The sequence below is a fragment of the Schistocerca gregaria genome, chromosome 6 (assembly GCF_023897955.1).
Source record: "Schistocerca gregaria isolate iqSchGreg1 chromosome 6, iqSchGreg1.2, whole genome shotgun sequence".
Lineage (NCBI taxonomy): Eukaryota > Metazoa > Arthropoda > Insecta > Orthoptera > Acrididae > Schistocerca > Schistocerca gregaria.
In genome coordinates this window covers 206,735,151-206,752,310 of record NC_064925.1, presented here as the reverse complement: position 1 = coordinate 206,752,310, position 17,160 = coordinate 206,735,151, and the positions used below count along the sequence as shown (strand labels likewise).

At 43.2% G+C, this 17,160-nt stretch overlaps 2 protein-coding genes across 4 annotated transcripts in view; both read right to left on the bottom strand.

The window, feature by feature from the left end:
• LOC126278319 (cuticle protein 7-like) overlaps positions 1-17,160 on the bottom strand; it is a 120,009-nt gene that overhangs the window by 60,259 nt on the left and 42,590 nt on the right. Inside the window, exon 4 of one of the 3 annotated variants that reach the window (XM_049978339.1) lies at positions 7,405-7,736. The exons of the other annotated variants lie outside the window; for them this stretch is intronic. Coding sequence (XP_049834296.1) covers positions 7,513-7,736 — 224 coding nt within the window. The 3' untranslated portion in view covers positions 7,405-7,512. Of the gene's footprint in view, positions 1-7,404; positions 7,737-17,160 lie in introns of those variants that run through there. 3 annotated transcript variants of the gene reach the window in all.
• LOC126278320 (cuticle protein 7-like) overlaps positions 1-17,160 on the bottom strand; it is a 139,933-nt gene that overhangs the window by 120,264 nt on the left and 2,509 nt on the right. The gene's annotated exons all lie outside the window — the stretch shown is intronic.

The window sequence follows — 17,160 nt, the reverse complement described above, 5'->3', positions numbered from 1 at the left end:
CCACGCAGCGCACTCCGTGTATTATCTGTGACGCACAGAGAGATTACAGTTTCTAACTTATCTATGGAACATTTGAAGTCAATGGAAATATAGAATTCATAGAAAGTTATATGGGTTTTGGATCATATCGTTAGACAGAGCCTGAAAAAATGTGGCGAACGTTGGCAACCAGACCACTCAACGACTAAAACGGCGGGCATCTGCCAACATCAAGATGCAGAAACTGCAAGACGAATGAGGCATCCCTCTACATGGAGTAGGCTGCAAAGTAACATGTTGCTGTTACTTATTTCCAGCTTCATCCTGCGGATTCAAGAACCACCTGTGTGCAACGACTACACACCGGCCAGCGGAGAGCCGCTTAACAGCATAAAGAAGGCGCTGACCCGAGCGCCAATGGAAACAGAGGGCACCGCCGCATCTTCAGGAAGACAAGAGTTCAACGCCGTCTGTCAAAGTTGCCTTAACCAGCCACCCATCGCTGGTCGGCCACAGCTCGGTTGCAGACTTCAAGAGCAACAGTACTGAGTGATAAGAAGAGGTTACTTAGCTTGCGTTCTGAGAGTAGTAATAGGGAAATGTAGTTGCATACAGGAGGCACAGGAAGAAAGTTAAGTTGTGTTTCTTTTCTTTCTAGGTATAAGGTGCGCTATTAATTTTAATGTATATGTACAGATCATTTTGGATTCCTGCCACTGGCCATCGCAACTTCATTCCTCCCTTCTTTGTGTCGTGAATGCTCCTATTTAAAATATTCTAGGCTCTTCCTTCATTTGCTGTTGCAGTTTGCTGTCATGTTTACATTTCCACTTCTTGTTTAGCACGACGGTAGATCCTATTTCTCCTTCGCGGTTCATCGGATAAAGAGATGGTTTCTTCTGACATTAAATACCATCAGAGTAACAATGCAGTTACGAGAATTTCTTTGAATTATTGCCTCAAAAAATTTAGTTACGCTATTAACCTTTTTGTTTATTTCCAGGAGCATATGTGCACCACTGGTACACATTGAAATGTTGGGAGCTATGTGATCCTTAACAGATAGGATGGACGGAGCACCTCTAAAAAGCTCGATGAAGGGCAGCTCGCTCTGACTTTACGTGAAATAGGAGAGAGAGTGTGACAGATACGGTAAACGATTTGCGATTCCAGTCATTCAAACAAAGGAGTTTTTCATTGGGCGATATCTTTTCACAGAATTTCAATCTCAAACCCTCTGCCATCAGCATGAAAGTATTTTAGAGAAATTTTATGATGATAGTTCCAAGAACCCTATGCTAGGCACTTAATTTTGAATTTCAAAGTAGTCGTGTAGGTGCAGATGACAAAAGTCGCCATCCGTGGGCCACGACTGCCCACCCACATTCAAAAAGTCTGCCGAATCGAGGCAGCAGCTGGGAGTGTCACTATGACCATGAGACAAAGGAACAAACCGAACAGCGAAAACTTGTAGATTCACCACCGCCGAAAGGCTACGAACGGCTATTCTCACAGGAGCATACCATAGAAACTTTCTGCAACATCACTGCACTTTATAAGCAGTATCTTAGGAAGGTGTCCAATCGAGTGTTTTTGCTTCATGAAAACGCCCCAGGTCATTCGGCACAAGACGCAGTCAGAGACGCTCCTTCATTGGGCTGCCAAATTTGAGTTGCCTGTCTTATTCTCTCATCACGACACCGCGTGGTAGCCATTCCTAGAAATACGACGAGGTGGTGTTTGTTGTGGAACGATCTCTGAACAGCCTAAAAGTAGAATTCGACAACCAAGGTCTCCACTGAGTCATCCACAATAGGGAAAAATGTGTCGCATTGAAGGGTGATTATTAGTGAAAGACTAAAACCTTCACCAAGTATCAAGATCACAACTTGCTTTTGCCACTTTGATAGTTAAAGCATTTTGATCACCGCTGATACTCTGCTACCCGAGTAGCTTCCTGCGTGCGCATTTCCAGGAGGAACCCTACAATCCCACATCCTACAACGCAGATATGGCAATCTACATCAGACATCCGACATCGTCAGAACTTCTAAGGAACCACTGGTTTAGATTATCTGACCAGCTCCAAATCATAGGGTGCCAATGGGTTTCGTGAACGGTGACATACATTACGAATTGTACGTGCGTTTGTAATATAATTCCATAATCGATTATCAATTATTGAATCAAAGTCCATTACGACTACCTCTGTGGCTCTAATTTAAAATATATATCAAGTGAATTTCTTTTGTCGATAGGAAAATCTTCTGCAGACAAGATAGCTTGGTATAATTATTTTATTTCACAAAGACCGGTTTCAACAGACTCTTGTTGTCATCATCAGGCCTAGAATTTACCAAAAGTAACGACGTAACAAAGAGAATTGTACACACCTGAACGTCAGTGATAATTTCATAAGCATTGATTTACATACATTCGGTTAACTTTAATTAACATGTATACGTGCCACCAATACAACGAGAACACTTTCGACTCATAGGAAACGACAGCACGTTGTCTTGCGCAACACACACAAAACGACATATAAAACAACTATTTCAGCAACAACTGTATTCCAGTAAAAGAGTTTAACAAATTACAGTCGAACGTTAGTTCACTATATGTGTAGATTCTACTGAAAGGAGCTAATTACGATGATGACTACAATTATTTCCGTTCTGTTTAGCCCTACACTGAAATTATTGGCGGATATCAATCTTAACCGACTTTTAGATACAGCACGCAGATGTCTCCGTCAAAGTTCACGAAGACACACACACACACACACACATTTTTCGGATGTTTCTTTTATCAATCTACCTCTTTTCAACCTCTTATCGGATTGGATTTTCATACTAGCTATAGAAATACAACTGGGAAACTTCATCTAAAACGGTAGACACAACCGGGTGAGACTCACTAAAGCCCTTATTCTCCACAGCCCCTCCTCCTGAAACATAAGACTGAGGGCGTCATCGACTTGGTTGTCAGATCCTTTTATGTGTCGCACCTTCAAATGAAACGTGGAGATGCGGACCGCCCACCAGGAAATTCTACCGCTTTTTCTGCGTCGAGCCAACACCGAACTTAGGGCCTGATTTTCCGCCTCGAGATCAAACTCCCTATGCTTAAGATAGAACTGAAACTTCTCTGAGGCGAAAAGCACAGCTTGCGCCTCTCACTCATAAACGGGGTAATTCATCTCAGAACCAAACAACTTCTCATCCAGACATATTTCTTCCGGTTCCTACGTGGTTTGCTCAGGGGATCGAGCGATTGGGTAAAACCAGGGAGAAAACTGGGAAAATAATTTGCCAGCCCAATAAAGATGGCCATCACCTTCCTACTTCCAGACTGAGGAAATATATTCAACACCTTAATTCGTTGCTCATCAATCCAAAGGCCCTCTCCGGAAATTAAATGGCTCCGAAACGACACCTATTTCTTAACAAGTCTAATCTTGGGCGGCTTAGCAGTCACCCCGGCATCCCAAATTTTCTAGAAGACTTCCCAAAAATGGGAAATATTACCCTCAAACAACTGGCCAGAGGTGACATCATCATCAAGTTAATTAAAGACACTAGTAAACCATACAATCCTCGGCTTCAGACGTACCTTGTTAGAAATTACTTCCACAAATTTTAGCTCATGTTTGCTACCAGTCGACTTTTCTTACATGTCGTAGTCTACTCTTCACGTCCTCCTTATACCGTTCGTCGCTTATGAACTTAGACTACTTCGTGATCACCAGTTTTCAAAAAGTTAGTATCTGGCTATTTTTATTTCTGCTGCATCTCATTACATTTGTCTTCTTTCCGCTTTACCCTCAATCTATATTCTGTACTCTCGGTCTATAATCTGTACTCCATATTCTATACTCTCAGTCCTTATTTTGAACTATAGTTCTTCTTCACATTCACTGTAGATGGCAATATCACCAGCTAGTCTTATCATCGATATCCTGTCACCCTTTTATTATGTGGAATTGTTTGCTACACTAAGATCAATTAATCAGACGAGATGACGTCATGGCAAGAAATTCACAACGTGCTACGGTCTCCAAGTATACTTCTTACTATTGGTCATATGTATCAAGCAGATGTGAGGGTGCAAGATGTCTTCGAGGCTCTCTTTTTATTAGATATGTAAGAGAAAGATAATTTTCTGTTGGATTCCAGAGTTCATAGCGACACGGGGAAATAAACTCGTTGACGTAGCTTCAAAAAACGCTTGATTCCTTCGATATGTTCGCTGCTCTGTATCCCTGCTGGTAATCAGCTCTTATGGGGCCCTGAAAGGCAATGTGTTGTTGCCTCAGTGGAAGCAATTAAGGAACAGTAATATTTTAGTGAGGTGACTTCCTGCAGCCGCCAGGGACTTAAACTGAGGAACATTAGGCTGCTGTCAGTAACACCTTGCTCTGACTACAACGGGCTCAACAAGTAGCCCTTGCAATACACAGAAGGGAACATTGTCCATTAGCATATGCTTATCTCTTACGACATGAAGGGCCATCAATGTGTCAGAGATGTGGAACACGTGTGTCGATACGGTATATTTCACACCACTGGCCATAAAATTTCTATACCACGAAGGTGACGTGCTACAGACGAGAAATTTAACCGACAGGAAGAATATGCTGTGATATGCGAATGATTAGCTTTTCAGAGCATTCACACAAGGTTGGCGCCGGTGGCGACAAATACAACGTGCTGACATGAGGAAAGTTTCCAGCTGACTTCTCATACACACAGTTGACCGGCGTTGCCTGGTGAAACGTTGTTGTGATGCCTCGTGTAAGGAGGAGAAATGCGTAACATCACGTTTCCGACTTTGATAAAGGTCGGATTGTAGCCTTTCGCGATTGCGGTTTATCGTATTGCGACATTTCTGCTCGCGTTGGTCGAGATCCAATGACTGTTAGCATAATATCGAATCGGTGGGTCGAGAAGGGTAATACGGAACGACGTGCTGATTTCCAACGGCCTCGTATCACTAGCAGTCGAGATGACAGGCATCTTATCGACATGGCGGTAACTGGTCTTGTAGCCACGTCTCGATCCCTGAGTCAATAGATGGGGACGTTTGCAACACAACAACCATCTGCCAGAACAGTTCGACGATGCTTGAAGTAGCATGGACTATCAGCTCGGAGACCATGTCTGCGGTTACCCATGACGCTGCATCATAGACAGGAGCGCCTGCGATGGTATGCTCAACAACGAACGTGGGTGCACGAATGGCAAAATGTCATTTTTTCATATGAATCCAGGTTCTGTTTACAGCATCATGACGGTCGCATCCGTGTTTGGCGACATCGCGGTGGACGCACATTGGAAGTGTGTATTCGTTATCGCCATACTGTGTACCTCCCGGCGTTATGGTTGTTCGCATTGACGGCACTTTGAACAGTAGACGATACATTTCACATGTGTTACGACCCGTGGCTCTACCCTTCATTCCATCCCTGCGAAACCTTACATTTCAGCAGGATAATGCACGACCGCATGTTGCAGGTCCTGTACTGGCCTTTATGGATACATAATATGTTCGACTGTTGCTCTGGCCAGCACATTCTCCAGATCTCTCACCAATTGAAAACGTCTGGTCAATGGTGGCCGAGCAACTTGCTCGTGACAATACGCCAGTCACTACTCTTGACGAACTGTGGTATCGTGTTGAAGCTGCATGGGCAGCTGTACCTGTACACTCTATCCAAGCTCTGTTTGACTCAATTCTCAGGCGTAACAAGGCCGTTATTACGGTAGAGGTGGTTGTTCTGGATACTGTTTTCTCAGGATCTATGCACCCAAATTGCGTGATAATGTAATCACATAGTTTAGTATAATATATTTGTCCAATTTGTCCAATGAATACCCGTTTATTATCTGCATTTCTTCTTTGTTGAGCAATTTTAATAGCCAGTATTGTATATTTCCGATGTACGTGAGGCTAATGTGGCTACGCCATTACCAAATGCGCCCAAACAGGACCATCTTGCTGTTATAGTTTTCGTTGCTGCCGAAGGACAAACACCGGTATACTTCCATCGGACGATGAAGAATATGTAAGGGGGCAAGACACCTGTTTACAACCGCAGTTAAGGAATGGTGCGTCAAAGGCAGTTAGTGTGTCATCGTAACGCACGTACTCAGATCCCAAACTTCATAACGCTGAAATTACGCCAACTCAAGTGGGACACACGAAAACACCCGTCCTGTAATCCTAATGTCTTCCCACGCGATTATAATGCGTATGGTCACTTAAAAGTCGTTCAAGGGTCGGCGACTCCTGTCGAACAAAGAGGCAGCACTCACTTCTTCACGCCTCAGGACACGGAGCTTTACCAAATGGGTAGCGTCAGCCTGGTATTTTTTTTTTTTTTTTTTGTCATCTGTCTACTGACTGGTTTGATGCGGCCTGCCACGAATTCCTTTCCTGTGCTAACCTCTTCATCTCAGAGTAGCACTTGCAACCTACGTCCTCAATTATTTGCTTGACGTATTCCAATCTCTGTCTTCCTTTACAGTTTTTGCCCTCTACAGCTCCCTCTAGTACCATGGAAGTCATTCCCTTATGCCTTAGCAGATGTCCTATCTTCCTGTCCCTTCTCCTTATCAGTGTTTTCCACATATTCCTTTCCTCTCCGATTCTGCGTAGAACCTCCTCATTCCTTACCTTATCAGTCCACCTGATTTTCAACATTCGTCTATAGCACCACATCTCAATTGCTTCGATTCTCTTCTGTTCCGGTTTTCCCACAGTCCATGTTTCACTACCATACAGTGCTGTACTCCAGACGTACATCCTCAGAAATTTCTTCCTCAAATTAAGGCCGGTATTTGATATTAGTAGACTTCTCTTGGCCAGAAATACCTTTCTTGCCATAGCGAGTCTGCTTTTGATGTCCTCCTTGCTCCGTCCGTCATTGGTTATTTTACTACCTAGGTAGCAGAATTCCTTGACTTCATTGACTTCGTGACCCTCAATCTTGATGTTAAGTTTCTCGCTGTTCTCATTTCTACTACTTCTCATTACCTTCGTCTTTCTCCGGTTTACTCTCAAACCATACTGTGTACTCATTAGACTATTCATTCCGTTCAGCAGATCATTTAATTCTTCTTCACTTTCACTCAGGATAGCAATGTCATCAGCGAATCGTATCACTGATGTCCTTTCACCTTGTATTTTAATTCCACTCCTGAACCTTTCTTTTATTTCCATATATATCGGTGGGATAATTGCAATTATGCTCAAGGAGTTTTTGCCTGCTTCGTACACCGATTATCGAGTGTACGGCCTTCGAACTCAAACTTTTGATCCCCTCTTGTATTAATATTTAACTGTGTAGCATTTGTGTTACATACTAATTAGAATACGAGGAAACTGGTTGTTTTTAGTTTGTTAGAAGAACACACACATATATTCAAAGGAAATTCGTTGTTTTTATTTGAGCTTTTAAATAGTTTGCACAATATGTTACAACTTAACGGCTGCTACGAAGTATTTACAGACAAGACGGGACGGTGCTCCTCAGTACTGGTAGCTGGCGTGTGACGTTCTGACGGCGGTGTGCGAGCTCTTGAGTGGCGCGCCGTACAGCGCGGCTGGGGGCGGTGGTGCGGCCTTGGCGGGGGCAGCGACTACTGCGGGGGCGGCGAACAGTACGGGAGTCTTGGCGATGACGACCGCGGGGGCGGCGGGGGGCGGCAGAGGCGCCAACCGCGGCAGGGCGGCGGGCAGCGGCACGAGGCGGCCTGCAACGACACAACAAGCACGATGTAAGATTAAGGCGCGGAATGGAGTCATCTGGACCTCTCTAAGACGCCGGCGACGTGTGTATCAGATTAGATAATAAAAGTTTATGTCTTATTTATATGTTACATTACTGAAATTGCTGACCGATTTTGACTTTGCAGGCATCTCAATGCAAACCGATTCGGAAACGATTAAAGTTGAAAAACATTACCAGAGGTTGAACATACCGCATCAGTCGTAAATTTCTTTTATTATCAAGACGTTTCTCATAAGCCCATCCCCAGGTGTCGCAAGTGTGCTGTGGCCCCCGAGCACCGCTATGGACGTGTACTAGGCGAGGTGTGCTACCTACTCTGTGCTACCTCCCTGTTCTGCGCTCATAGGTAGCACACCCCTAGAACACGTCCATAGCGGCGCTCGGGGGCCACAGCACAGTTGCGACACCTGAGGATGGGTGTGTGAGAGCCCGAAATAGTTCATGATCATATAAGAAATTTACAATTGATGCGGTATTTTCAACCTCTGGTATAGTGCTCAGTTGCGGATGTTCCTCCAACAGAATTGGTTGCATGAAAAAAATTAGTTCCAATTTTGGCCACCAGGTGAAATTCTGGTGCTGTACAGCATCTGGTCTACGTCTTTGGTGCTCATATTGAACAAATTGTGTACCGGCGCTATCAACATCTTGCCTTACTCACTTATTTGACTTTTACTGATCACATTCCTTTCCCAATCCATTACTTGAGTTCAGCACATTAACACTCCCATTTGCATCCTACCTCCCATATCTATTATTGGTATGAAAAGAGACAATTCGTAGTTTGGTGAAGACTTTCGCACAATTCATCTGGCTGAAAGAATAATTATAATGTGTTAAACGGTTTTGGCAGTATTTGATCTGAAGGTCTATAGAGTGGTCGGAAACAGTATAGAAAGCTTGTAAGGTGTTACAGGATATGATGTACAGAGAAATAAGTGATCTGAATAAAAGTCGATATGTTGCACTGTTTCAAATTTAATTAGCATTTGATCTCGGCAATGTGGTTATTGCGAGCTCGAATTCAACAGGCCCACCAGATGGAACTAGCGTCAGGTGTTCTCATAGAGAAGATCATAGCTGGCGCGACTGCTCAGCCTCTGCCTCGGGTTAGATCCTCAATACCGTTCCATTCCAGATTTTGTGTCGCTCTCTAGTTCGGTTTTAGAAAACCAACGGTAAAACCGAGCGAGGTGGCACAGTGGCTAGCACACTGGACTCACATTCGGGAGGACGACAGTTCAATCCCGCGTCCGGCCATCCTGATTTAGGTTCTCCGGGATTTCCCTAAATCGCTCCAGGCAAATGCCGGGATCGTACCTTAGAAAGGCCACGGCCGACTTCCTTCCCCGTCCTTCCCTAACCCGATGAGACCGTTGACCTCTCTGTCTGGTCTCCTTCACTAAACAACCCAACCAATCCAACAGGAAATACGTTTGACGTCAGGGTCTACGGCGGGTTACCTGAATTTGAGCTCATAACGGCCGGAGCGGCTAACTTTGATGCTAAGTAACTGAGAAAGAGACCAAATTTTCAAATTCTTTTCTTAGTAACCATTTCTCAGTAAAAACTATGCATCAACACGGTTACAAACTTTCCACACTGTTTGCGACCGCCGTGTACGTGTATAATAAACAATAATGGTTCCCTAATGCTTTGCTAGGATATGTATTAAGTTCACTTTGCGTATGAAAATGATCCTGAAGAAGATCCCACCAGATTGTTCGAAACGTCGATGGTTCAGAAGAAATATGACGCAGTCGAAAATCCCCAAGGATTTCAAAGTGAGTGGTTTGATCTTTTTTACGATGTTATTTCGTTCATTAGGTGACAGAACGAGCTACATCTCTGCTACTACGGCTACACCGGAGTGGTACCCACCGGGCAGGGGTGCGGCGACCCTGGCGGGCGCGGGAGGCGGGGGTGCGCCGCCGGAGCGGGAGACGACGGCGTTGAAGCCGGCGCCGGGCGCGGCCGAGTACTGCACGGTGCGGACGGCGCCGTCCGGCTCGACGACGCTGTAGCTGCCCTGCACGGCGTCGCCGCTGCGGCTCTCCTGCTGCTGCTTGGCGTCGCCCGTCAGCGCGTCGCTCACGCTGTAGCTGAAGCTGTACTGCGGGTTCGGGTCGTAGTCCGCGTCAGACCCGGCCGCCGCCAGCGCTCCTGTCGGCAACGGCGGTGGTTATTCGAGGCTATTCTCTGTGCGTGCTGGTGATCAACTACCGTTATTGTTGCTGCCTCAGTGCCTGTTGACCAGCCCTCCAGAACACAACAGTGGACCATAAAAATAACAATTACTAGGAGGGAAGGAAGCTGAGCCTGTGATGTAGTTGACTATAACTGAGCCCTTTATGCACTGACTGACAAAACAAAGGGAGGAGCGAACGAAATAGAACTGTATGGTAACTGTAAGACACTAATTATTTGAGAAGCATATTACTGACATTCTCATGTAATTGAGTTCAGCTACTTTTGCTCTTCGCATTATTGCTAATCTGGCAAACCTCCAGGCATTATTTGCATATTTCCATTCATTAATGTGTTGCAAAATAAATTCCTTGAATAACTCATCACTTGTTCTTGTTGTTGTCTTCAGTCCTGAGACTGGTTTGGTTAAGCTCTCCATACTACTCTATCCTGTGCAAGCTTCTTCATGTCCCAGTACTTACTGCAACCTACAACCTTCTGAATCTGCTAAGTGTATTTATCTCTTGGTCTCCCTCAACGATTTTTACCCTCCACGCTGCCCTCCAATGCTAAACTTGTGATCCCGTGATGCCTCAGAACATGTCCTACCAACCGGTCCCTTCTTCTTGTCAAGTTGTGCCGCAAACTCCTTTTTCCCCAATTCTATTCAATAGCTCCCCATTAGTTATGTGATTTACCCATCTAATCTTCAGCATTCTTCTGTAGCACCACATTTCGAAAGCTTCTATTTTCTTCTTGTCCAATGTATTTATCGTCCATGTTTCACTTCCATACACGGATACACTCCATAGAAATACTTTCAAAAACGACTTCCCTACTCTTAAATCTATACTCGACGTTAGCAAATTTCTCTTCTTAAGAAACGCTTTCCTTGCCATTCCCAGTCTACATTTTATATCCTCTCTACTTCGACCATCATCAGTTATTTTGCTCCCCAAATAGCAAAACTTTAAGTGTCTCATTTCCTAAACTAAGCCCGTCAGCATCACCCTACTTAATTCGACTACATTCCATTATCCTCGTTTTGCTTTTGTTGATTTTCATCTTATATCCTCCTTTCAAGGCACTGTCCATTCCGTTCAACTGCTTTTCCAAGTCCTTTGCTGTCTCTGACAGAATTCCAATGTCATCTGCGAACCTCATCGTTTTTATTTCTTCTCCATGGACTTTAATACCTACACCGAATTTTTCTTTTTTTCTTTTACTGCTTGCTCAATATACACATTAAATAACATCGCGGACAGGCTACAACCCTGTCTCACTCCCTTCCCAACCACTGATCCCCTTTCATCACTCACGAAAGCAGTATAGATTACACAAAAGTGAGCAGCAAGAATAGTATCTGGTCTTCACCCACGGCCTTCATGTAGGTACCTCTTGAAGAGCTAGGCAATTTAACACAAGTACTGGTTCTCTGGAGAAGGTTGTCACAAAGCCATTGTAACCTCTAATAACGTGAAATGATCGACCACGGGATACGGCGGTTTACACGTTTTTCTTTTGAGAACACAGAATTCATAACGGACACTCGAAATCTCCAGTAGCACAAGATACGTTACTATCAACAGAATGAATAAATGTGTGTTCTCACAGGAAATAATACAGGGAAACGATCAAGATAAAGAAGCAAATAAAGAAAGACCCCAGAAAATACAAATACCTTATCAGTTAACAAAGGATATTAACAACAAAAATCACTCTCGCTAAAATCAAAGGTAGAATAGTACACCACTTTCATAAAACCCGGTGTGTCTTTATGAAGTGAAATGTGTGGTCCTCAAAAAAAAGGAAGAAGAAATGGAGGTGGAGAAAAAGGGAAGGAAAGTACTATGGAAAATACATAGTCCAAGATAAGTTGGAGTACGTGGATGACAAGAAGTACTGAGGAAATCTACTCTCAAACTGGAAAGCTATATCATGTCAGTTAAAGACGAAGTACTTTTTGTGAGTACTTGGTTCGAGGGAATCGGGGAAGACTGACTAACGAATAATATTTGGCCACTTCGACAAAAATCTCAAAACGCTAATCAATTGGTCCAGGTCAATGGAAAACGACTTAGCAGCAATTACAGATACGAAAGCAGAAATTCTGGAGAGGGCAACTTTTATAAACAAGATTAGAAAGTTTGGGGGTTTGGGCTAGGAAAAGCACATCACTGTGTAGACAAACGGAAAAAGGAAAGAAGGAAATAACAGAGTGAGTTAATGAAGGAACGCAGTAGGGGAAAGAATCGTAAAAAAATAAAATCATTAAGAATTTACTACACATGCTCGACAGATGACCGAAATCGAAGAAAAAAGAACGACAAAGTAGAAGAAGCAGAAACAAAAGTAAAATTTACGTAATGGCAAAATTTTGTTTGTATCAGGGTCAGTAACTGAATAGATTTGTATTTCATTAATTAAGGTTGCAGTCATCTCTGCGCATGCTATTTTCATTAGTGACCATTTTCAAACATTTTTTCATTATCAAACCATTACCTCCGTTTGTACTGTTTCACTGCAGATAACACATTTCTTTTTACATCAGATCAATGTAAGAAATCATATTTGACTGTGTTAGTACTGTCTTGGTACATTAAACATTCAACGGGCATCTTGAGCTGTTTATACATAAAAACTTTGTGTGTAAACAACTAAAAATGCCTACTGGATTTTTGATGTACCAAGACTATCGTAATACAGTCAAATAACATTTGTTACACTGATCTGATGTAAAAAAGGAATTGTGTTATGTTATTATCATAATATTAGTATTATAATAACGTTATATGCAACTCAGATGGGATCCTCAATTAATTATTGACAAAGTTAACTTTGTTGTAGCAGCTTGTGAAGAAGCATAATCAGCAGACAGTGGTGTCAGCTTTCAGACGGGTGCTGCTGCCTTACCTGGAAGCGCCGGGGCTGCGTGGACAGCGGGAGCCGCCGAGTAGGAGACGGCCGGGGAGCCGAGGAAGCCCGCGCTGGCCACGCCCACCGCCACACACACGCACAGCAGCACCGCCTGCGGGCAACAGAGCTTCTGTCACTAACTGAGCAACGCAAAAGCAGAACTCTAAACCTGGCCTTCATTGCCACTATACTTTATACTTTGTGTTTTATGTACGGCACACGCGCTTTCTGCGACGTTTACAGTGTCAGGTCCCGTACCGACTTTAACAGAGAATTAACTAGACGAGAGTTTATCTGTGTCATTACATCGTGCCGACTGTTGAACAAAGCGAGACACACTCAGGAAACAAGTGAAATATTCTGACTACGCCACTCTCTGTCCTTCAGTGCCATTGTCCAGCAAGGTGTCTACTCGAGCCTCTTTAGATTTTGGATAACGGGAGAGAGAGAAAAGTCGGCAGTCGGCAGTAAGATGTTAGGTAGTCAGCAGGAAGATATTAGGCATGCCCCTATTCAGCAACATCTTTATTCTGCTACAAATCTTCAACACTGCCGAGAGTCCACATACTGTTATTCAGCTGCGGAAATAATCTCTTCACTGCAAACTTCAGAGTTTCGTTGGAAACGTGGAGAAATTTGTTCACTTGTAACAGGTCAAAATAGTTCGTCACACGGGAACCTATCTGTGAGCTTTGGCGAACAGTGCGGAATAAATATCACTACCCTAACATTCTCCACACACTGTGAGAGAGATTCAGATTGCTACAGGGTTTCCAGGCGGTTCTCAGACAGACCCTGCACAACTCCATTGATATACTTGAGATATAAGCATTTGATACAGTGTATTTTACATCTATTGAATTTGGCAGCCCAAAACTTACAGTGAACAGAAATTATCTAACCTAGATACTTCCAACTGGCCGACAGAGTCCAAAGTATTTCGCTGTCCAAGCGCGCCTACCTGGCTAACTTACAGTGGGAAAGGACTGGAGTGTTCGCAACGTATGTGCGAGAGCAAGTCAGAAAGTAATGCAGCCCATTTCTTTTCCTCCTTCGTTAACTTTGTAATGTAGTAACCACGAATTCGGTGCATTTCTGAAAAGTTTCTTCTACAGCCCATTACAGCAGCAAGAGTCCAGCATCAACTGACGCCAGCTCTGTGTACGACTAGAAACTGGCCGATACTGACCATTCAGCACAGCGTTCTGTGATTGAATTCCTCCCCGCAGTAGGTGAGAGACCCTTTCCTTTCATAAAGGGCTGAAAAGATATGTAGAGATGCTACAGTGGACGTCAGCAGCATTAAGCGATAGGGTGGTCGCTGTAGAGAATCTGAAGGGCAGACATAATTAGCTGATTCGCCGAGGAGCAACCAGCCAGCTACTGTAGAAACTTCACACAACATCTAACGTGTCGGCCACATCATCTGCCATTACAATATCAGACTTCCATCTTTACGGTCTAATCAGAAAAGGTAATCGATTGCATTAATTTTAAGGTGCGGCGACCATGAAATATTCTGTGTGCCACTGGCTGAGGAAACGGGGCCATAACCTTTACCACAGAGGTATACAAGGTGCAACAAACTTCGTGATGATATTGAAAAGTTACAAAGCTAACGACAATGCTATAGCTGTTATCGTATGTATATAAGACCTACTTTTCTTGCAAAATAAAAGATAAAAGTTAGGTAGCATTTCTCTATGATTGACAGTTGCGTATCAATCCTGTGCTAATTTACGACGGCTTCTGGTCTTGGGATTTAGAACACACAGCGAAAGATCAAATTAGACACCCTTTCCAGCGGACAATTTCGAATTTTTGTATGTCATCAACGCACTGAATTCTATTTGAAGATTGGAATTCGATCTCATGAGAAAAGTATCTGTACTAAATGGTAAGCGCTACAATACATACTCTGTTAGCTAATAAGCGAGCTCTACAGATCTTTGCCGTACGGTGTGGCCGTGCGGTTCTAGGCGCTTCAGTCTGGAACCGCGTGATCGCTACAGTCGCACGTTCGAAACCTGCCTCGGGCATGGATGTATGTGATGTTCTTAGGTTAGTTAGGTTTAAGTAGTTCTAAGTTCTATGGGACTGATGACCACAGATGTTAAGTCCCATAGTGCTCATGGCCATTTGAGCCATCTACAGATCTTTCGACCGGGTGCTGTGCCGCATAACATGAACATTCATTCCAATTCAGAATGATAAGGTAATTGCAGTATCGAAGACAAACTTTACTTTTAGTCAACAGTCTTTTGAGTGGTTTGATGTGGCACACCATGAATTTCTCTCCTGTGGCAACCTTTTCATGTAGTGTTCCACTTGCAACCTAAGTCCTGCGTCCTCATATACTTGCTGAATGTATTCCAGCCTCTGTCTTCCTCTACAGCTTTTATCCTCTACAGCGCCCTCTAACACCAAAGAAGTTATTCCGTGATACCTGGACACATGTCCTATCATTTTGTCCCATTTTCTTTCCAGTGTTTTCCATACATTCCTTTCCTCATCGATTCTATGGAGAACCTCCTCCTTTACCTAATTTTCAACATTCTTCAGTAGCATCACATCTCAAATGCTTCGATTCTCTAGGTCCCTTTTGTCCCGCTATTCATGAATCACGACTATACAGTGCTGCGTTCCGAAAGAAAATTCTTGGAAATTTCTTCCTCAAATGAAGAATTATGTCTGATACAAGTAGACTTATCTTGACCAGTATAACCCCACGTATAGAGAAAAGTCGCTACTTCCCTGATATCTTGATTCGAAATAGGAATATTACTTGCACTTGTCCACATATGAGGTAATACATAATACTTGGAAACGGCTAAGATTTTGCAAAAACTCTCGTAATACGAGAAGAGAAAATACATTAGTACTAAACTATTCTAGTCCATTACATCGTTTAAGTATTTGGAAATAATACTAAGAATGGATACAACGTGGAATTTGTAGTAGCATAGAACCCTTAAATTTTTGCGAAAGATACTGGGAAATTACAGTGCATCTGTAAAGGAATTGCTTAAAGATGCTAGTACAGCAATTATACAGTATTGCTCCATTATTTTGAGATCTCATAAGTTAGGCTTGAAAACAGATTTCAAATTTTTATTTTCGCTCCTGGGACTACAACAGATAGGTATAGATCATACGGAAGTGAAACTTATTGTGGAGTCTTATACCGCAAGGAGGCAAGGGAGAGAACATTGTTGTGGGTGGCCGATATCCTCTTTCTACAGAACAAATGTACATGTGGACTAACACGGTTCTTTATTTACATGAACATTTACTTAACTGGAGGAGAGGTCATGTTCTGTGGTAAAGGCTCATCAGTAATAGTCCTCTTCCAAAAATGCCGGTAATATTGTTATTACTAACTTTTGTCTCACTGCTAGTCCCCCTACAATCAGTAATGGGTCGTTGTGTCACTATGTACTGTGGCGATACCGACACAAGCCAAACTGGAATGGTGGGTCAGTGATGCCCTACAGTCAGCGGCGGCGGTGTAATGACATCCTTTTTAGAGGGTGTTGGCGGAATGTTGCTTGTCGGCGTGTCTCTGGCCTCTCTCGTGATAGGTGTTCTTGATACAGCACCAACAATCGATGTTTGCTACGTCTTTGCCGATCGGTGTCGGCTTATGCCAAGAAACTGTGCATGAAAGGGGAAATTACATCACGAAATTCTGTTGGGTAAATTTCTGAGACACATTTTCGAGGAGCAGAGTGGAACAACTGAAATATTTGCATCGTACATCTTGCAGAGGGATAGTTAGTATAAGAGGCTATAGAGATGGTCATTGTCACTGGCTTAAAAAGCAAGTAAAATGGAGAGAAAACTGTAATATTAGAAAGAAATACTCTCTACTCTCCACTGTTCAGTAGTTTCTGGAGTGCATTTTCACGTTCAAAGACTTGGCCTGACGCCATGATCTAATTGGCGAGGGCTGAAAGGACTTACTTACTAATATATCATTACCTGCACATAAACGTGTCACCAGTTTCTGGTGCTAGAGAATCAGGATTCAAATACCATTGTGGCAATGCGAAGTTATGTTCTTCGTTCTCCTTAATATCGGGATATGTCATTTGAAAACTAGACTCCTAGTTTTTCCCCCTTACTTACCAAAAATGAGGACGGTCTTTTTTCCCCTTGCTTCATACGGAAATAGAACTGAATAAAAATGGTTAATATTAAGTCTCAGTAGTTTCCACCATGTATTGTACAGTGACTATCAGATTATACGCAGAGTGGCTCAAAATGATTAGCGAAATATAAAG